This window comes from Pollicipes pollicipes, unplaced genomic scaffold (genome assembly GCF_011947565.3).
Source record: "Pollicipes pollicipes isolate AB1234 unplaced genomic scaffold, Ppol_2.1 Scaffold_6677;HRSCAF=7910_pilon_pilon_pilon, whole genome shotgun sequence".
NCBI lineage: Eukaryota > Metazoa > Arthropoda > Thecostraca > Pollicipedomorpha > Pollicipedidae > Pollicipes > Pollicipes pollicipes.
The window spans coordinates 15,201-37,500 of NW_023596918.1; the positions used below are offsets into that span (position 1 = coordinate 15,201).

At 55.5% G+C, this 22,300-nt stretch overlaps 1 protein-coding gene across 1 annotated transcript in view; it reads left to right on the plus strand.

Moving 5' to 3' along the window:
* Positions 1-22,300, plus strand: part of LOC119107044 (eye-specific diacylglycerol kinase-like) — a 53,416-nt gene that overhangs the window by 11,791 nt on the left and 19,325 nt on the right. The window contains 5 exon segments of the mRNA XM_037230397.1: positions 1,304-1,410; positions 7,213-7,309; positions 9,806-9,935; positions 12,805-12,932; positions 15,351-15,535. Of these exon segments, the coding sequence (XP_037086292.1) occupies positions 1,304-1,410; positions 7,213-7,309; positions 9,806-9,935; positions 12,805-12,932; positions 15,351-15,535 (647 nt within the window).

Consider the following 22,300-nt stretch of genomic DNA (forward strand, 5'->3'; position numbering starts at 1 on the left):
GCCCGTCACGGCGGCGCCGGCCCGTCTGGCGCGGGGTTAACTCAGGCGCCAGGTCCAGGTCCTGGTCTGGCGTGGGCTTAGCTCCGGCGCCAGGTCCAGGTCCCGGTCTGGCGTGGGCTTAGCTCCGGCGCCAGGTCCAGGTCCCGGTCTGGCGTGGGCTTAGCTCCGGCGCCAGGTCCAGGTCCTGGTCTGACGTGGGCTTAGCTCCGGCGCCAGGTCCAGGTCCTGATCTGGCATGGGCTTAGCTCCGGCGCCAGGTCCAGGTCCTGGTCTGGCGTGGGCTTAGCTCCGGCGCCAGGTCCAGGTCCCGGACTGGTGGCGGACTTCATTTAGGCTGGCATCAAATGTGCGCAAGTTTGGCCCTGGGTTGAGGTCCCAGCTGCATTCTGGGGCGTGCTTGACGCGGGCTAGCATTTGCAAGTGTATGTGCCTCGGCAACCCGCGCAAGGTCTGCTTAGTGTCTCAGGGGACAGTAACTAAGGCTGCTTGGTATTTCAAACACACGTGGTTTTACGCCCGAAGCTCGTGATCAATGTGGAGCAGCAGCTGGTCGTGGAAAACAGGGTGACGTGGGTGACCCATTAGTCCACGATGAGGGAGATGCCAAATACTCCGTGAAATCCCGGCTCCAAGAGTCCGAACATTGTGTGCAGATGGGCTCAAGGGTGGCCTTATGAGGCCATTAGGCAACTTGTCCGTTGACCTTAGAGGACGGGGGCAAATACCCAGGCCTAAACCAAGCGGGTAATGCCCCGGGCTTCGGGCTCGTGGCCACCGCCCTCTACCCAGGAGCAAACACTCACCCACCCCCGGCGAGGGCGCTCCCACCAGCGTGGGTGCTGCGCCGGGTCGGCGGGATCGTGCCCGCCGCTGCTCTGGCTGAACCGGCCGCAGTTGGCCACCGCTCGGCACATCGATTCGGGACGTGCCGCGGTGGAGGGCGTCTCCCGGTGCTGCCGCGACGACACGCACCCACGGTGGATCGGCCACGCGCTGTGGCGGCCGCCCGGTCGATAGCGTAAGCGGTTGTTTCCCTTGCGGTCGTGCTGTTACGGTTGAAAACATCGCGGGCATGGCGTCGGCTGCCTGGCCGCGGCCGCTGCGTGGGGCGCGCTTGATCCAGCGTGATGATGTGACAGGCTACCACTGCCACGCTGGCTGGGTGTCGGACTGCTGCCTGCCGCGGGGGTGCAGTCTGCCGGCCGACAGACACTGCTGTGGGGGTGCAGTCTGCCGGCAGAGGGGGCAGGAGGCACTCTCCTGGCGTGGGTAGAGTCTGATGTCCGCCCTGCTGCCGTTGCAGAGGACTGGCTCCCGGATGAAGTGCACCGCCTGCAAGATCATCTGCCACACAGGGTGCATAGCTAACCTGATCGACAAGGTGAAGTTCGCCTGCAAGCCCACGTTCAGGTGAGAGGCGGCGGTTCTGTGCTTCGTCCTATGCCGGCCTCTCAGGCAGGCGGTCTCGTCAGCCCTGTGGTCTTCGCTCCCCTCAAGGCGTGGAATAATCGCCTGTTTTTATGCATGGCTGTTTTTTCGTCCTCGCATTTTCCATCTAAGCGTTCCTGAAAGAAGCTCGTTCTGTCTGACCAATGTTGCATCAATAATTTTTTTCGTCCCCTATTGCGTGAAATTTGTATGAACGTAGGTGGTAGTTATGCCATGCCTGCATGAAAATTATGCGTATAAGCGTATTGTTGGACGTTGGGCTCCGCCTCATGCCATGTGCGCTGTGCTCTGTATTCATGGTGTACACGTATGTGTACATCCAGTGGAGGTTTACGCAAAGCTCCTCCTGTAGGTAATCACCGCGACGGGCGTAAGTTTGGGACGCTCGGTTGAACTTCTCGATGGAGTTCGCGGACTTTATTGAAGTGGAAAAGTCGTCGATTATTCGGCTTCTTGTTTTATTCACCTACCTTGAAAGTTCCCTGGTGCGTGCGTTGCCGGCCTGTCAGACAATAAACGTGTTTGCTGATCGAGCGATGCATGTGTTCGTGACAAAGGTTTAGCGAATGGTGGCGTCACCTTTTGCTGTTGGGGATGCTACTGCTGCCTGCGTGACTTCACAAAGACGTGTGTCCGAAAATCTGTTCAACAAATGTGCTGGGAATGTTGGGTGTGGTAATGCTATTCACACAAAAATGCACACTCAAACGCATATTTACATATATATATATATATATATATATATATATATATATATGTATATATATATATATATATATATATATATAGCTGTATAAGGGAAATTGTCTTGTTCTAAAACAAGCGTGGTGTTTTAGTTTTTGTGGATAAGATGATTTGTAGGCTTGCATGCGCGTGCCACCCATAAGTAGGTCGCCCCTTCTGTATCGACGCGCCCTAGAGGCCATCTGTTGGACTCGGTGACAGTGACCGCACTGCGGTCAACGTTGCCAATCTGTTCACATGGATGGTCTGGTGCGAACTCCTGTCGTGCAGCCGGCACGTTTCGCCTCACGTAATCGTGGCCACTGGCACACTAATTTGGTGATTAACCCGCTTGATCAATGGCAGCCGGCGACCGTGGACTTTTTGATGGGCGGGCGGACGTTAAATAATGTGCTTTGCAGCACGAAGCCCAATCTAATGTTAAACATCTGACATCTCAACGAACGCCACGCCCAAATGTATGAAATTAATGTTGCTGATGGGTGGGAATGCGTGGCAATATGCTGCGAGCTCAGTGCGCGAGCTGGCGCAGTCTCTCGTTACTGCTGGAGGGTCGAAGGCAACTCGTTTGACCCTATCCGCAGGCGTAGCGAGGCGTCGGCCACCATTTCACGCAGAAGTGCCTCGCCTGTTTGTGTGCGCGCGGAATGCTCAGATACCCACCCGCGCTTTGGAGTTGCCGGGTTCTCGTGGGCGTCGGAAAGTGAACGAGTTGGCCGTCCGGTGTGTGTTGGCCATCGAGACAGAACAAGTACGAGCGCGGATACACCTCACCCGCTGAACGTTCAGGGCTCCGTCGGTGCGAGCACTGTACAGATTGGAGTCCGAGGAGCACCCAACAGTGCTCGTCAACCATAACGGGATCTTATTGTGTCCTGTTCTTATCGCGTGAATGCTCCTTATTCATTATGGCAGCAGCGGTGCGCTGTCGGTTAGCCGTGACTGTTCTATACTGTACATGTACCTCGTCATATATTGTCTGTACCTGATTGTACCTCTGTACCTGATTGCACCTCTGCGCCGTAACAGGGGTATCCTTTTCTAAAATTTGGGGAGGGGGCTTTGGGGAGGGGGCTGAGTGAACAACGTTGGCCACAGAAAAAGAACAAGTACGAACAAGACGTGTAGTGTGCTCGCTGATCCTCATTGATAGTATATATATATCACTCATCACTCCAAAAATGAGGCGCCTCACCGTGGACCATCGACCGGACAATCAACTTCTTTTAGTAGGTTCTGTTGTTGCGCATTCCGGACCGCCTAGGAGCCATCTGGAGCACATCGTACCGTCAATATTTAACGGCTATGGAATCCCAGATGACTGCCGCCGTCGCTGATCTTAATTTGGCGGTAAATACGCCTGCCATTGCTGAGGGTAACACGAGTTACCTTTTATCTTGGTTACCCTGTACTCCCTTTTATAGCTGCCATACCTTGCAGTCGACGACACTATTAATGATATGTTTAGGTACTGAGTGTGCTGATAGTTAAGATAGTTTGTCTGCATTTCTTTCGCCTAGTACTATGTTCTTGATCATGTGCATTGAGGGGGCTCAAAGGAATATTGGGGGCTCAAGTGAACTTCAGAGGGTGTACCCTCCCCTTGCAAAGTAATGAAGTGACACCCACGTCCCGCACCTTTAAAATGCGTGCGCACAGCACTTGCAACTCTTCAAAGTGTGCGTGCTGCTGCACGGCGAACGCCGGTCGGGGGCGGCTGTGGGCGGCGGCGGCTGTGCCGACCAAGCTTACCGCTGGCGCCGAACCCCCGGCACTCGCCGCCGCTCCCCCCCCCCCCCCCCCTCCCATATCGTGGCTGGCTCGTCCGCGGTGTTTGCCGCCGTGTTATGGATGCTGCCTGCGTCAGCGGTGAATCCCAGAATGTTTTCGGCCATGTTTGCGACTGCAGCGGCGTGCGGCGGTGTGGAGTCGGCGGTGGGCCCAGCCGCCGGGCAGTGACGCTCGCTCTGGGAGTCGCCCGGGGGCAGCAAATGACAGCGGCGTACAGCGCCAGACGTACGCGGGAAGGTGGCGGGGAGGCGCCCGGGGGCAGCAAATGACAGCGGCGTACAGCGCCAGACGTACGCGGGAAGGTGGCGGCTCTTCCCCGGTGTGCGTTGCGTGTAGTATGCTCGTTAATCTTAATTGATGGACCGCCTGGCGCTGCTAATACCCATCGCTACACAGACTGTCAAACGTCACTTATGCTGTTAGTTGTGGATGACGCCGTTTGTGTACTCCGGCTGTCTCCATATTGTACTAGTGATTGGTAGGCAGGAGGGGGAGGCTCGCCCCGATAGCCCAGCTGGTTAGAGCGTCTGCCTCCCTATTGGTATGCGGGGGTGGGGGTGGGGGTGGGGGTCGTCTTGATAACCCAGCTGGTTAGAGCGTCTGCCTCTCGATTGTTGAGCGGGGTTGGGGGGGGAGGGGGTGGGGGGGTGGGGGGGACTGGGGGTAGGGGGTTCGTCCCGATAGCCCAGCTGGTTAGAGCGTCTGCCTCCCTATTGGTATGCGGGGGGTGGGGGTGGGGGTGGGGGTCGTCTTGATAACCCAGCTGGTTAGAGCGTCTGCCTCTCGATTGTTGAGCGGGGTTGGGGGGAGGGGGTGGGGGGGTGGGGGTGGACTGGGGTAGGGGGTTCGTCCCGGTAGCCCAGCTGGTTAGAGCGTCTGCCTCCCGATTGGTATGTGTGTGCGTGGGGGGGGGGGGGGGGCTCTTCTCGATACCCCAGCTGGTTAAAGCGTCTGCCTGCCGATTCACTTACGTGTGGCGGCTGGGTTCGACTCGCTCCAGGCGTTCGCTATTTAAACAGAAATAAGATGGCCTTCGGCCGGAGGATGCAGCCGCGCTAAAGTTCAGCTGACGAAGGGCAGGACGCACCGTGCGGAGTATTGCGGCACGTAACGCTTTGGCTGCTAAAATTAAGCCGCTAACCCGATTTGAATGTCCAGACGTTGGGGTCAGGGCTCGCGCAGCAATCACGATCTAGTGTGGAGGCATACCACAGAAAATCGTCCCGTCACGAGGCTTGGACCAACTCTCTAAAACAGGCTCAACGCGCGCAACTCTGTAGCGCAGATAGTGCAGGCCGCACGCGGTGTGCAGTGAGCGGTGGTGTCTGCCCGCCGTGTGCAGTAGGCGGTGCAGCCTGCATGCTGTCGGCGGCCAGCGGCAGTATGGTGCAGGCCGCACGCGGTGTGCAGTGAGCAGTGGTGCCTGTCCGCCGTGTGCAGTAGGCGGTGCTTCCTGCATGCTGTCGGCGGCCAGCGGCAGTATGGTGCAGGCCGCACGCGGTGTGCAGTGAGCGGTGGTGCCTGTCCGCCGTGTGCAGTAGGCGGTGCAGCCTGCATGCTGTCGGCGGCCAGCGGCAGTATGGTGCAGGCCGCGTGCTGTGAGCGGCGATCGGCGGCGGTGGTCTGCGCGTGCAGCTGATGGTGCAGGCCGCACGCTGTTTGTCGTGAGTGATGGCCGTGCAGTGGGCGGTGCCGGTCGACAGCGGACCGCCGCCGTCTGCTGGCGCCCACGCTCGTGCAGCCTGGGTGGGGAGGGGGGGGGGGATGGCGCGCAACTCCGTGACAGCGGATGACACCCCCGGGACCCAGAGCGACCCCCCGCCGGTGCTGGGACCGGAGGACCTCCGGCTCGGCGGCAGCTGGTGCAGTGAGCGGCGCGAGAGGAGCCGAAGCTCATCAGAGACGGCGCTCGGGACTGCAACCGGGACGGCGGTCTTCCGGCGGTCGGTTGGTTGGTCTGCAGTCGCTGGGCACTGGCGACCGAGGTGTCCAGTATAGTCAGGTCCAGTGCCGGGCTGTAGGCGGATGATTTCATAGCGTCGGCTGCTGTGTTTGCTCACTACACTCTGACCGTCACGGGTCATCGGAAACGCCGCTCCGCCGCCGCCCCGAAGGCTAAGCGTGCGGCTGACCTCGCTGGCCAACATGGCCAACATGGCCAACAACTCGCTGGCCAACTTTCGGTGGGAACCGATGCCGTTCAGAGACGGCTCCGGCGCACCGCGTGTTGCATTTCATTCGGAAGTCCGTCACTGACGGCCGCCGGCCACACCGAACACCTTGTGCCAGCGTATCGATCGGGCGAGATGCGTCGCGATAGTTTCTGGAGTAGTTTCTGCGGACGGCACCGGGGCGGATGTCCGGGCAGCTGTCCGTTCCCATAGTCTGTAACGGGAGGCGTTTAAGGCGCGTGGCAGTGATCGGCTGTGGGAGGAGAGGGGAGGGGAGCCAATGGGGAATCCCGACAACAGTGGCACGTGGGCGATGTGGATGCTGGGCAGAGGTCGTCTCGCGAGCAGTCGCAGCACCAGCGCCCTCTGTGCGAACAGTGAACTGCTTGACATTCCCGTGCTGCCATCTGTTGGTCGTGTTTGACCTTCCCTGTTGTGAAGCAAGCGATTATCGTGTGCTGCCATCTGTTGCTACATTGGCGGAACTGGCGCGGCGGAGTTGGGACGTGCCCGCGGCTTTGCCGTGATGTGTTTCCACAACTTTTGGTCGTGAAAAGTACTTTATTCTCATGATCAGTGCCAAAGCACGATTTAAGATCAGTTTCCTCCTCTGGTTCAGTCCCCAGAACCCGAGTGGATTCCCATCCCAATCTGTTGGATATGATTAATCCTTACTCTAAACAAACATGACGTAGACATGACAACGTGTAGAAACGACATGCAATGGTATTTGGTAACTGACTGTGTCACGGCCCGCCGGAGACGGGAGCGCGCAGGCCGCGCCCCGACGTCACGTCTCCGTGCCCTGTCCCGGACAACTAACCACGCGGCTGACGGACAGGGCCGGGCAGCCGGCCCCGAGTCCGCACCGGGGGCCGACTCACCACACGTCAGTACAGACGCCGCGCGGCCTACCGCTCGTCTGGCGTGGGGCACGGAGGGTCACCACGTGGCTCGCGATCGGACAGCTCGCGCCACGTGTCTGGCATGGCCTGGGCGGCAGGGCCGCGTGCCAGTGGCGGCAGCGGAGGCTCACCACGTGTCCGGTCTGTTGCAGGGACGTGGGGATCCGGCAGTACCGGGACAACACGGCCACAGCTCACCACTGGGTGCATCGCCGGAATCAGAAGGGCAAATGTAAACACTGTGGAAAGGTCAGTGGCTGAGTCAGGCCGGTCGTCCGTCTCCATATCGGCTGTTTGTTTTATTCGCGGTCTGTGGATCCCGTGCTCGTCCCGTCGGTACGCTGATATCAGGGCTGGGAGCTTTCGGGTCTGAGGTTGGTCCATCAGTCTGCACGTGCCACTGGAAGCCGTCGCCCTTTATGCTGATAATGCACAATAAAAGCTCGTATGTCATACGGGGGTCACGAGACCCGCGTGTATGCGGGGGTCGAAGTGGTGCGTTAGTAGAGCATCCGTGCTCGCGAATTAGGGTTCATGTGTGGTTTATCAATCGATGCAGTCGGTGGGACTTGCGCTGCGATTGTTCTTCGAGTTCTGTTTGGAACTGACTGATATTCTGTATTTATTCCGCGCTGCGTCTGAGGCACACCGACACGTCACCCTGTGCCCGCGCAAAACAAACGTTAGAATATTGTGGGCGCTTTGTTCCCCTGTCCGGCGTGGCGTCTGAGGTTGTGGTGTTCCGAAACTGGGTGGTGCGTACGTGGCTCCGGCATTGGTGCTCCCTCCCTCAGCTGTGTGCAGGAGCTCAGACCCTGACCCTGCTGCTCAGCTCCATCGCCGATCGATGGGTCTTCGTAATCTGAGCTCGTCCATTCTCCCGGTTTTGAACTGCATTCTTTTGCCTCATTCAAGCCTCAGTTTATCCTACTCCACGCGTATCATCCATCCAAAGCGCCCGTTTCTATTACATCCATCACTGGTCATGATGGATGGAGTGATGACACGGGAGAGATGACCTCCCCCTCGCTCCCAGCCATCCGTTCTCCGTCCCCTGTCGCCTCCCGCCCCTCCGTCGAGCCATTCGCGTTCAGCCTCTGGGAGCGGAGCTTCGGCGGCGGTGCCGGCTCAGGGCGGCCCATCTGCGCCGCGTCCGGACCATTTCACCTGTGGCACCGGCGGCGCCGGCCGGCCAGTGCGGCCGCTGAAATATGGCCGCGGCGGGGCGCTGGGAAAGTCCGCCTGCTCCCCATGGCCGGGCCGCGGCGGCCGGCGCCTGTCCGTCGCCTCGCCGGTCGCCATCGCTTCAACTGAGTGATGACGCCGTCCCCGGCACTCGCACCTGACGCGGCGGCGTCCCCTACATCGGCGGCGTCCCCTGCGCCGGCGGCGGCACCGAGCAGCCTCCGCCCGGCGCCGGCCGCACCAATCGCAGGGCGCGGCCGGTCAAACGCACTTGGCGCAGCCGGATTCTTTGACACTCGTAAGGAGTCAAAGATTTATGGGCGGATAGTTACGAGAATTCCTTCCTGGCGTTCCTTTGCCAGCCAGCCTGCTGTGTCAATCAATAAGATGAATTTGTGACAGCTGATTGCATGTTAACTGATCGTTACTTTCTATACGGCAAACCGAAACAAATCAGCATTTGATCTTTTTTTCTTTCGCTTAGAGCGCCAGCTCCGCCAGGCTGTTGCTGCGGGCTTACGGTCCACGGGTCGCGGCTGAAGCAGGGCGAGCCAGAGGCGCGCTGCCGGTCGATTTCCCGTCCGGCGCCGATTCCACTCGAGCTCTGGTTGAGCTCAGCTGAGCAGTCAGGCCGAGCCTTAATCAAGGTCCTGCTTCAGATGACAGCCGGAGGAAAATGCTGGTGAAATGATTCGCTTCGGGGCTTTGGAAAAGCCGACAGTTTTGAGACAGTCCGTCGCCTCGAAATATCGCATTCCCGTATGGCGGAGGACCGAACTGCAAAATCGCAATGCGGAGAATGCCCAAGTTAGCCAAACACGGTGACGCGCTGAGCCTGCTTCTCAGGTGACTCAGGCTCGTCATCGCTGGCAGATGACAATCTGCCCGGTCAGGCTCACGGCCGCCGGCTTTGTCGCCGCTCCTGCAACAGCGTATCGCCTGCGGCCGCCCATCAGCCGTGCGGTGACTGATCACAGGGCGGGCGGGCCGCCGCCTGCGACGAGCGTGAGGCGGGGCGGCTGCCTCCGTGACGGAGGGCGCGGCGTGCAGCCGTCCGGCCCGATTGTCGCCGGCGATCGTTACGACCTTGCGTGACATCCGCGCGTTTGTCGCCGACGGCTACGAGATCCTCGCATGCACGCGCCGGAACAGTGGTGGCGTGGGCCCGTGCGCCTCGTTCCTTTGACGTCGGTGCTGGTGTTGTCGGATCAGTTGGAGCAGCGTGGCCCGCCACCTCGCGCTAAAGTCCTGTTGACGTGCTGAGCGTCAGGCTATGTTTGGACGTCGTTTCCTCGCTGAACAACGCTCACACCACAGCCATAGCACTGGCTCCCGCGGGTTCTTAAAATTCATTCGTCAGCGTGAGTTTGTGTGTTCTCTGTTTGACATTTTGAAAGGTTTGGGTTTCGAGCAACGGCGACACCTTCCCCCCGCTGCGAGAAGCTCCATACAATGCCACTGCGGCGCGTAGTTTTGCTTGTTTACCGATGTGTGCGACTCTGCTACTCTACCATCACCCTCTACCGGGATGTAACTTTTGTGTGCTGCCTTCTTTTGCAGAGCTTTATGTCGAAACTTTCGTTTTCTACCAAAGAAATTGTAGCAATAAGTTGTTCGTGGTGCCGGACTGCCTACCACAACAAGGAGCCCTGCTTCAACATCCAGCGATTAGAGGAACAATGTAGTCTAGGTGAGTGGCATGACGTGACGTGATGTTCGAAGGCATCTGCCAGCTTTGCCTGTCAATCTGGTACACTACCAGCCTGCCTATGCGCGTCGTAAGCAAGGAAAATGTACCCCCGACTGCCCATGTGCTCTGGAGCGGGCTTAAAATTTGTGGCTGCCATTTGGGCAACAATGGGCAGCTGCCGAGTGCCTATGTTTGCGTGAACATATGTGAGCAAACAAGAACATTACGCTGTCTGACATGGTCAGTAATACAATATATATATATATATATATATATATATATATATATATATATATATATATATATACATCTACATATGTACCTATGTTACCAGACATCGACAGTATGTTGCCATTCCATGAACTCTTACCAACGGCTACGAAATGTCCAAATGTGTCAATGCTCCCAATAAGTGCTTGCATTGAAACTCTGGTTGTCTGACCGTCGGCGCTCACCAACCTTCCTGCGCCCACCTCCAGCCCGCGAGCACCGGCTCATGCCGAAGCCCGGTCGCGGCGGGGTGCGCTGAAGGCTCCAGTGTGTCATGGGGCCGGTGGCTCGGTGCGCCGGCGAAGTCCGGCGGCGCGAATTAGGTCCGAACTTGCCCGCTCGCTGCCGGTCGTTGCTGGCAAGTTGTGTCGTTTCGCCCTGCGTCGTGGGGATGGGGATGTGCTCGAAGGAAAAGGCTGCCCGCCGCCGTCACTGATGACTGTCAATGTATGGTCTGTCGCTATCGGCCGCCTCCACTGGTCAGTGTGCGGAGGGTCTGTCGTTTACCGGCTGCCTCCAATGATCAGTGTGTAGAGGGTCTATCGTTGGTGACCGCCTCCACTGGTGGCTGTCAGTACGTGAAGGGTCTTTCGTTGGTGATCGCCTCCAGTGCTGGCTGTCAGTACGTAAAGGGTCGGTCGTTGGTGACCGCCTCCACTGGTGACCGTCAGTATGTGAAGGGTCTGTCGTTGGTGACCGCCTCCACTGGTGACCGTCAGTATGTGAAGGGTCTGTCGTTGGTGACCGCCTCCACTGGTAACTGTCAGTACGTGACGGGTTTGTCGTTGGTGACCGCCCTCACCTCTCATTGGTGGCTGTCAGCATGTGAAGGGTCTGTCGTTGGTGACCACCGCCACTGGTAACTGCCAGTATGTGAAGGGTCTGTGGTTGGTGACCGCCTCCACTGGTGGATGTCAGTAGATGAAGGGTCTGTCGTGAGGTCGGTGTGTAGTAGTTCATGTAAATTTCGCGTCAGATATTGGGCATCATTGGGCGTGATCGCGGAGAACTTGCAACAGTAAATATCTACTGTGGGCTAGTCTGTGGGTAGCTTGTTTTTGCTGTTCCCTGTCATTTCGGCCCCTCATTTGCTGTTGGTCGTGGATCGGTCGTCAAAGAAATAGGATGATAAGCACGGACGCCCCCCAATTATTTCGAATACGGCATAAGGGTTGAAACTGGCCTCGAAACAGTCGATGGACGACTGACTCCATCTGACCCATTTCTCAGCCAAAACCCTGTTCGCTGGCACCCTCCCTTCCGCGTTCTGTCTTACTTATGCATTATGCTATCTGGAATCTCTGACATCGCAGGCTGGAGCCAATCCCAAGTCATGGCCCTACTCTGGCATTATCCCAACCCGGCTCCGTTGACCCCCCCGCAGGGTGTCCACGTTGCTGCAGTTACTGGGGGCGGGCAGGGGTGTCAGCTATGTCCCGTATCTCCAGGGCCAGTGCAGATCCCTTTCGCGGCGGCTTCGGCGGCGTTGGTCCACAGTTCACGTGATCGTGTGCTGAAGCCTGTGCTGGACACATCAGGGGGGGGGGGGGGGCCTGGTGGGGTGGGGTGCACGCCGCCCGTCCAAAATGGCCGCTCCCCTTCCCCTGCCCCGCCCCTTGTTCGGGCGCCGGCCCGTGCGGCACAGCTCTTGCAGAGGCGGCTGTTGGGCATTGCGTGGTGTTTTGAGGGGTAGTGCTGCGCACGCGGGGAGCTTTGAATTTTCATGAGATGTCCTGGTCACGCCATTTGATGGTTTGCTTTTGCTGCAATGCGACTGCATACCAGAAAAGTGAGCATTTGTTACGAGTCTCTTCGTACATGCTCCACGAAACACACATATTTGGGACGTTTTGCACTCACTGCTTGTAAGGGTCGTCTGTGTGACCAGTGAACGGTAAATTCAAAGTCATGTTAATTGCGCAAGTAATCTGTGCGTCTTGTATCTGTGTCATTCACGCTCACAACGTTTCTCTCGTATAATCCCAGTAAAGGTGGTGCGTTGGTTACCCTGATTGTACGATTTGCCTAGTTGCGTTGCAGTTTCTCTAGATGCCCAAACTGCAGCTTATATGGCTGGCGTATTCAGGAATAGCCCAGGCACACATTGCGGTTAGGAAATTTGCCCCAAATAGATTTTGCGCTGGACCGTTAGTCTTTTGAACTAGGAATATATTGTCTAAGTCAATGGACCAGCTCTCTTTGGGACTTCGAATGAAATGACGCCGTCCCTAGTCCAGGGATGATACTCCTCCCACGGGTGAAAGGAGACGGCACCACCGAAGCCATTACTAAAGCGACCGCACTTTTTTCGTCCCCGGGGAACAATCGAGGCGAGTGGACTGAGAGGATTACGTGGCTCAGCCCGCCTGGCTGCCCCCTGGGGCTGCCGTCAGATCCAGATGGACGGGCTGCAGCGAGCGGTGCTTCAACAGGAACGGAAAATGATCCGGTGGCAGGGCAGGTGGGGCGCGCGCGGCCCGCCACAAGCGGCAACCCTGGCTCAGGGGGAAAAGCGTGAAAGGAAGCCAACCGCGCTGGGCAAATAAAATCGCTCGCTCGTGGGGGGTTACGTGACGTGTGTTTCGCTGCTGTGTTTCAGGCATTCACGAGGACATCATTGTGCCGCCGTCATGGATCGTCAAGCTGCCCCGCAGAGGAAGCTTCAAGTCCAGCCTCCGCAAGTCGCCCAAGAAGAGGTCCTCTAGTCGTCGGAAAAGCCGGGAATGGGTGAGAACTTGAGATTAAGTAGTGCGGTGCAAGCCGACACTGAATGTCGGTGGCACCGGAGCGACAATTGAGCGAATAGCGCCGGCGCTTTGCCAGCATCAGGAAATGTTGACATGCATGGAAGGCGTTGCAAGTCGGTGCAGCCCACGTTGCCAGTTTGGTGCCCGCACATCGGGTGGGGTAGGAACCTGTCGCCATGAGGTCATTGCCAGGTTTTAGAATAGTTTTAAAAGATTGCCCCACATTTGGGGCGCGTTTAAAAAGCATAGTCCGGTGAAACCTCAGAACCAATTACATATAATGGTGACACTGGGTAGTGCCGCTGTGGCACTATCAAGATATAATGGGAAGGTTAATTTGTATTCTTAGAATCCAAATCACGCTGTCGTTCATGCTTACGCTTGACAAGTCCGAACGTCGAGTCACAGCACTACACTTTTTTCTTGGTGGATCCGGAGTGAAGGTCTGGTCCGCGACAACTGGAGTTGTCACGACCGCCGTCGTCATGACAACTGTCGCCATCATGGCGACGGCAGTTGCAGCAACTCAGCAGCTAGAGTTACCGTCCTTGAGGTGTTCTAACCCGTACATTGTGGGTTAGGCGGTTAAAAGTGGCACCTGTGCTAGTAAGAATGACGTCAGCGCAAATGAACGTTTGCAAATGGTTCGGTGGGTGACGAGGGCTACTTACTGACAAGCGCATTGGTTGACGTTTGGGACAGTGCGTCACTGTAAACCATGTGATACTCTGCTGTCTCCTAAATTCAAAGTGTGCTTCGAAAAGACCCACTGCGCTAAACGCGGTAGTGGGAAATCAAAGCCATAGTGTAACGGTTTGCTAGTTTGTTGTGATTATAGCTTCATGTGTTTATATTGTTTTTCCAAATTACTTTTTCACGCTTCCGTGGCATTTAAAGCACAAAGATATTTTGGCAAATTAGTGCATTGCAAACATTGCGAAAAGCACACGCAAAAAGCAAGGCAAATGAAAAGTTTACTTTCACGGTGATGAGTAGGGGGCCCAGTCAGATTTCTTCTGCCGAAAGCATTGCCTCAAATCAAAGTTTTGAGCTATTCAGAAGAATTTCCAGAAAACCGTATTACTGATCAAATCGGACGCGTCTGATCTAATAAACGAAAGGTACACGAAAGGTGGCCTACCCCCTTCTGATTTAGAACCGACGACAGCCCGACTTCATAAAATACAACTACGACTTACGCTCTTTTCAGTGACCCATTGTTAGTGTAGGTGCTGCCTGTGAGCTGTTCAGGTATTTAATCATTCTCATTTTTTCTAATCAGATTAAAGATCCCCTTGAGTGGTCCCCGTCACATGCACATATACGGTGCAATCAAAATTATGAGTTTTTTCCGTTTCGTGCGACGAACTGCCAGTGTATGCACGGATGTAAATTTGCATTGCGGGGATGCGCTAGTATCGTTGTATCGAAGCGAATTCCATTGTTTTGAAAATCAGCTGTAAAGATGGCGGATGCGGAAGCAGCCACGGCTGGAGCAGGCTGGTCTTATTATGTCAGGGGCTCATGTAAGATGAAGAAACCAAGACTGTTACATGCCAGAGGCTTGCTTTTTTGGTTTCAAGTTGTAGGATGCTCCAACCTCCACCCACATCACCAATGCGTGGCGTTGGGGCATGACATGAAATATAAAATACCTAAGACGCGTATTCTCTATCCACATCAATGGAGCTAATGTTGAGGCGTGTAAATCCGAATGCTATCCAAAATTATAAGCACATTTTCATCAACGTTAGCTTCTTTCTTCCAGCTCGACGTCTTGCTACTACGCTATCGTGTCTGCTGCACTTATCATCCTACACCACATCGTATTACACTCAGCCATCGATCGCACTCAGTAATTTGCGTCATCAAACTCGGTATTAATGTCGGCTGAAGCCAGCGCTGTCATTTTCTCGTCATCCGACCATGGCAGGCGGGTGGGTGGTAATCACATCAGCAACAAGGGTCATCTCATTAGTGATCAATGTAATACGCTCCGCCACGAGCGTGAGCTCTGCTCCACCACGCACTCAATCGATGCGTGGTGTTCGCGACCATGATGCTGGTGATTGTGTTAGTCTCGGGCTCCCTTAGCCCAAATGAAAGGCATACGCTTCACTGGATGTATTAAATGCTTACCCTGGACCAGCCAGCTACCTTTTGTGCCCGCTCGTCCTTGACAGGTCGACGATTTTTTTTAGATGTCTCTGCATGTTTGTTGCTTTTTCGCTATCAAAAGTGACAGCGAACTTGCTGCACAACTCCGTGCGTACGAATGCGTCTGGTTTTGAAGCGTGAGCCCGGATATAGCCCGTGTCACGTACTCCAATGTAATGGCGGAGCACCGGACATCTGAGGCCATTTTATGTCACAGCGTGCGACTGCATTCCTACTGCAGATCGATAAGGACCAGACGCGGGCGTTCGCCATCAAGCCCATTCCGACGGCCAACGTGCACCCTGTCATCGTGTTCCTCAACCCCAAGAGTGGCGGTAACCAGGGCGCCAAGCTGATGCAGAAGTTCCAGTGGCTGCTCAACCCTCGTCAAGTGTTCGACCTCACTCAGGGCGGACCGCGAGAAGGGTAAGTCCGGCACCGTCACGGAGGAAAGCGCTTTGCTCCCATCGGAGGCATGGAGTATTTTGGTACGCTAACCTGGAACGTCGTCTCGGTGGCCGGACATCGAACCAGGCATCTTCAGGCCGCGCACTGCTGCGTCGCTAGTGAAGCGTGCGATCCAGCAGGAAGCCGGCGCCGCATTCAATAGCTGTCAGGCAACCAAAAACATGAGTTTGCCCGGCGTCGGAGCTATTTCCAAGAATTACGCCATGGTAGCCCACACGCTGTAATATCCCCGTGCATATGAACTAATTCCGTATGAGGTACACAAACTTCGGCAAAAATGTCAAAACATAGTTGAGAATAGGATACTAGCGTTTTTCGCGATGCATAAATTCGCTCCAAGTAAGTTGATAACACGAAACGAGGACTTCGTATGACATACGTTTTTAGATATACGCTTTTTCAGCCCATGCCTTAACTCCACCCAAAGTCCAGGATCATACCAGGCTTGGAAACAGTGGAGATCGGTCGAGGGCGTTTGATGCTGGCCACGCCATTATTGTTTACACTGGTGTCGTGTGGAGCAGTGCGGACTTTGAGAATCATTTAATTCAAGGAGCATTTACAGTGTACCATTTTTCGGCATGTGAGGTCTGTAGGTACCACATATATATATATATATATATATATATATATATATATATATATATATATATATATATATATATATATATACGTATATGAACAGGAGGCTGATAGGATATAAAGTTTATTTTGTCGCGTCTACTCCAGATATGCCACGGAATAGTTGTAGTGTCGTCCGCTCTCACAGCCCGACCAAACACTAAGTCAGGTGTTACCTTGAGTATTTGCCCAATGCCTCGGTAATAACAACAATAGCAATAATATAACGTCCGAGGCGTCCGAACACTTCGCGCCCCTTCCACACGCCACCACCCAAGGCCAACTCTCTCGCGCAACTGTAAGTGCCTGGCGCGTAGGCGCTCTAAACAACTGCCATACACTACAATAGTGTAAACAAATCGGCAAGTTGTGGTAGGGGTAGGTCTGGCATGATGCCTACTCGTATAAGCATGTTCTTTTGTGTACACACAGACCGCAATTTTTTAACATTTAGTTATTTAAAAACCTTATTTTAATGATCTGCAAAGCGTTTCTAACCAAAAATAAGCCACCAAAGTCGTGCCGCTAAGATATAGACGCTAGGAAACTTTTAAGATTTATGTTAACCGTCGCACTGTAATGCTCATAAAAACGTCTGCGTGCACACCGAACTTTAATTGTCTTTCAAGCAATCTTTAAAAGTTCGCAATTACCGCCAGCCATTGCCCACAACGGACGCTACAATGATGGTCGGGGTTTGTATCCATTTGTTGCGTTCCGGGGAGCTGGGCCGTAATGACGTCACCGCGAGGCTCCTCCTTTCCGTAATGCTGAAACGCAGAAGTGAGCTTCCGGTGGGTCATGGCAGTTGCAATGACCTGTAAGCGATATGCTGCTTTCAGCCCTCTGCTTCAGCTCTGTCTGCGCTTTCGGTAGTGGGTTTTGAAAGCTCATGAATACCGTTAGAAATTGCCTGGGGTGCCCGCTTGCCAAGAAATTGATGGAAAATAAAGTGAGAAATGTTAAATTTGAACTACCGAAAGCTGTAAGCCTCAGATATCTGCTGGTGGTGTGGCACGCTGCTCAGTGGGGTGTGCCGCACCATAAGGGGGCTTAGTGGGGTATGCCGCACCACAAGGGGGCTCAGTGGGGTGTGCCGCACCACGAGAGGGCTCAGTGGAGTGTGCTGCACCACGAGGGGCTCAGTGGGGTGTGCCGCACCACAAGGGGGCTCAGTGGGGTGTGCCGCACCACAAGGGGGCTCAGTGGGGTGTGCCGCACCACAAGGGGGCTAGGTGGGGTGTGCCGCACGACGAGGGGCTCGCTGAGTTGATAGCACGGCGGAATGTGGCAGTCATGTTGGACTGCAGACTGAAGCGAGCCTAGTGAAACGAGCAGGTTTTGCCACAAGTGAAGAAGCTAGTGCTGCAGATTAGCCTGAAAGGTGATCAGTAGGCTCTCCTTACTGACAATAGACGGTTGTCTGGGTGGGAATCTGAAACGCAAAGTAAGTATCCCGGTGTTTTGGTTGAATGAAAAGACGTCCCGGATGGGCTCGTGAATACGCAGAGTCCCTGGCTCTTTCAGGGACTGCTGGCGAACTGACGCTGTCTAGAAGCTTTAGTGCCATCCCAGGGAAAGAACAGCCTTTAAGCGACTACCACTGTTGGGCAGGGCCGTCTCCGGATAGGTACTGGTAGTATGGTGGTTTAGCCGCGGGCATGGGAAGCCAGAGGTAAGAGGTTCCGTTTTGCCCGTCCTGCCTAGTGAGAGGCAGGGGACGCATAGAGCATCAGCGGCTGAGTGCTTCGTTAAGTTCCAGTGACATTGCTGGCCTATGGATGAAAGAAAGCTAAGCAGTTCTTAATAAAATTGTCATTGGTGGAAAATGTATGTTTTTAGGACATTTGCTCATATAGCACAAAAGGAGCTAACCTGTGTCGGCTATCCCAACACACCTGTGAAAGTAAGCTGTGGCTGCCTTCGGCTGCTTTTTGCTATGTCTCGACGTCTTCATTCGTGTTCAACGCCATTAAGCCGGGACGTTTGGCAGTGTGCGTTTGCACCCGCTTGATAATTGAGCAACGGTGATGGTCGGCAACAATATCGATAACTGGCCTCATTGGTCGGTGGGTAGGTCAGCGGAAACGTCGTCTTTGGCCAGCCAGCAGTGGTCAGCGGATCGGAGTCGAGTGGTGCTGATGGGCTGGCGTCATTATCTAGCGTAACTGGCTCCGGGGATGCAGCCGCCTGTTTTTGCATTGGGCGATTTCTTGTCCGCCAGTGACACGAGCTGTAGCCTTTCGCATGCAACACAACATCCATTAGCTTTGGTTAGACGATTTATGGCCATAGGTACGACTATTATGAACGTTGGTTGCTGTGGTCCAATGCGGTGACAAATGTCCTTTGCTGTGTACACCCCTCAGGCCGACGCTTCAGAAACCCTTCCGCCGCTGTCAGCGGCCTATATGGCCACTTTGGGACATGTAGGCCGCTTTTCGTAGCAGGCCGTCTTTTCCATAACATGTTTCCACCGCTCCGAACACCGCTGGCTCACGCGATATTTTGCATGGTTTAATGCGTCATGAACAAGCCCACGTGTAGACACGTTTCTGCGACTCTCTTGTAGCGATTTTTCACCGCCAACTCCAAACGGCAGTATAAAAACAAGGTGATGCATGCACCTTATGCTTCATGAGCGCTTGTTAAAACCTAGTGGTAAAGATGCGATGGCCCGCTCTTGAAAAACTTCATAATAGATCCTAGCAAGCAGTGCGTGTACCAAAAATTCGAAATCGATGTCATACTATTTCGCCGTTACGGACTATCAGCGACGGAGTTCAGGCTGGGTGAGCAGCGGAGCACGCGAGCACCGCCGACCCCCGGGCGCGCCGGTGCCGTGGGAGGCGGAGGGGCACTCCGCTCGTGTACACTGCCGCCGCCTGTCCTCCGCGCCCGATCCTTACGGGCGTGCCGCGCGACCGGACGCGCGACGCGACCGGCTAATCCGGCCCGTCGAACGGGATCGTGTGTCCAATCAGTTGCTTGACGGCGGTGCGTGCCGGCGGGAGGCAGCCGGCCGAGCGTGGGCGCCGCACGTGCCGGCCAGGATCAGGACACCTTAGCTGGCTGATTGTCGCTGCTGAGCGGAGCATCTCGGGCGTCGCAGCCGGCACCAGCAAACCGGTGAACGCGCGGCACTGCGACGCGGAGCGCGATCGCCACGCGACTGCGTCACCGTGGAGCAGCCAGCTGTCGCCTCCGGATGATTGTCTCGCCTTTTGGCTGGGCGCTTGCGAGCAGTGCCGGGATGGTGTCCCGCGTCCTCGTCCGTGACGTCCCATTTGTGACTCGACTGCCCCTGGGGCCTCACGGCGGCAATTGTATCTTCCCCGGGACGTTTCGAAAATTAGGTATTTTCCAAATTGACGTTCCGTGCGACACTCACAGCGATTGGCACATCGCGCCGAGCAGTTCTTCGCGTGTGAATGTAAACAGCGATCGCCCGATGCACCATTGTTGACGGTGCCACGCTTAGGTGGCGAACGGGGCGCCATTGCTTGGACAATGATTCTACACTTGTACTGCTTTTGAGCTTTGCCGTTTGGCCCGTCGGTATTGGCCGGAGAAAGCAAGACCGGGCGGCGCGAGCGTCCTGCGGGTGCTCGGTCCGTCCACGGCGACTACAGGGCATCGCTCGCGGACTCCACCGGCTCACGGTGGACAGCAGTGGTGACGCAAATCCCGCCGGAGTGCCTCGCCGGCACGGCCGTCCGGGTGACCCGGCTCGCGTCGACGCGCGCGACCTGGCCGCGCCGCGCCGCGAGCCGCGAGCCGCGATCGACCTGACGCCGGAGCGGGCCGTCCCAGCCGTCCCTGACCGGCCTCGGCCGGCGCCAGATCCGGGTGCGCCGGCTCGGCTGGGTCATGAATTAGGCAGAGGCGGCCGCTCGTTACCGTTTGCACGCCCGGCCGGCGGCCGCACGACCGGCCGGGCCCACTGCAAATGAAATGGACTCGGCACGTAGGGCCGGCGCCTGCGCAGACGACTCGACGCACTGTCGGGGGTAAGGCCCTTTCTTAGAACGGCCGCCACCCGAGGTGCGACTCGCCCGGCCCGCGACGTTTCCTGCTCCCTGAGTTATCGCACCAGTATCGCTGAAGCACTCATTCACCCAGGGAGGCATCACATCAGAGGACCACTTCGGCGATTGCAGTATTCATTCCCAAAAGGGGTGTAAATGCGAGCAGCACTTCCAACTTGTGGTCATTAGGGTCTCAACGGTTGTGAAATGAATGACACTTATTCAGATTGAAAGGCACCTTTTCAGGTCTTTAAAGGTTTTGGCTGTGTGCATCTCGGCATAACAACTAATGACACCATCAAGAATAATGTGAGTGAGCAAGTAAGCTGCATCGCCTTGTTTACCGTATACGCTCGCTCCTCAGGAACACAATTTCCCTGCGGCCCTATCAGGATGTTTTTGCCCTGGTACCCAGGAACTCGTCGGCCTCATGGGCCCTCTGGGGTGAATGGGGCTCCGACGATCCAGCGGCCGTCGGGAGCTGACCTGCCTGCTTTCTGTGGCCGCCGGCGTCGTCCGCCGACCGCGGCCGATGGTCGGCCCCGGATCGGCCGCGGAGCGCCGGCGCTGCCGTGCGGCGGCATCGGCCGGCGCCGCTCCGGTGGTGTCGCGGACGGCAGCGGCCGCTCCAGTGCCCGCTGCTGGCGAGCTGCGCAGTCACAGCCGCCGTGCCGGCAGACGGTCACGTGATGACGGACGTGGGCGGCACGCCCTCGCGATCCCGTCTAGAGGCCGGCGTGGGTTTCGTCCCAGTCAGACGCGACTGTGCCACAGCCGCGGGATGTAGCGTCCTGTTCGTACGGTGGTATTCGGCTTAAGTCGCTGTCTCTCTCCCCCTTGATCTGGAGGAGGGAGCAGTAAGAACATTGCTCATTGAAAGGTACGGTAATCGCTTTTTGCGTCATGTATTTTGACTGGGTCATGTAGTGAAGTGCATCAGGAAGCTTGAGTAGGTGTTTTGTTGAAGGGAGTTTTCCAAATTGGTATGGGGCTTTGAACTGAAATGGCCATCTTTAAGATCAGCTGGTGCAGTTCACAGCCCTACCCTTCGTATGACCTAAACTCCTCCAGTTTTTGAGCCATACGCCCGCGAAGATGCCCAGACTATTTCGAGCTCACCCAGGCATCCATGATGTCATAATAACGTCATCCAAATCCTGCCATTCCACTGGCCACTCGGCAATCAAGGCCGAACAACACATCATTGTCGAGTCATATCTGGCGTTCGTGGGCACGATTTCCAGATATAGTGGCCGCCAATTGACTCTCAGTCAATGTTGTTCAAGGCATGATTTGGTTATCACTAAAGGATTCAAGTGAATTTGTGCTCTGTTACCAAATTTGTCGAACCTAAAGTCATTAAGATATTGTTCTTGGGTTACCGATTAGCCACGGTGTTCATATTAACGCCTGCAAAAGCCAGACCATGAATGGCAAATGACATGCAATTTTAACAAATTCGTGTTATGCAGCTGCCGCTTTCATGGCACTTTCGCAAATAAGTGATACATATCAGTATCCTCACGACAAAAAAGCGGTAGGATTTTTGGAATGACGGCATTGAGTATAAAAATGGAATTGAATATATCGAATTTGGTAGAACCCAAAATATATATATAACTTTTAGGATTTTGTGCATTATGCGTAGTCGTTGCTTTCTGTAAGCTTCGTACATAACTGACATATATTGGCATCCTCGCAATATATAAAAGAGGTGCAATTTTCCGACATGGTTGAATTGTGTAATGCTGCTTACGCTGCCTATCGACGGCATGAGCGGTGACGTCCCCAGCGTGCAATAGTTCTTTTCAGCTGACAAAGTCAGGACTATTTTATGGCTCATTTTTTCACACGGTTATTTGCCTCCACGTGTGGCTCTCGCGTGGCCCCATTATCTGGCGTTGAACTTTCAAATGGCATACGTGACTCTACCGCTAATGTCGTAGTTGTGTGGTGTTTGCGTCGCTCTCTTGCGTTATCTTGGCTGTTGCTAAAGAAAACATGTCGGGGAAGCGTGAGTGGTATGCTTCTTGTGTGTGTGTGTGTGTGTGTGTGTGCGTGCGTGCGTGCGTGC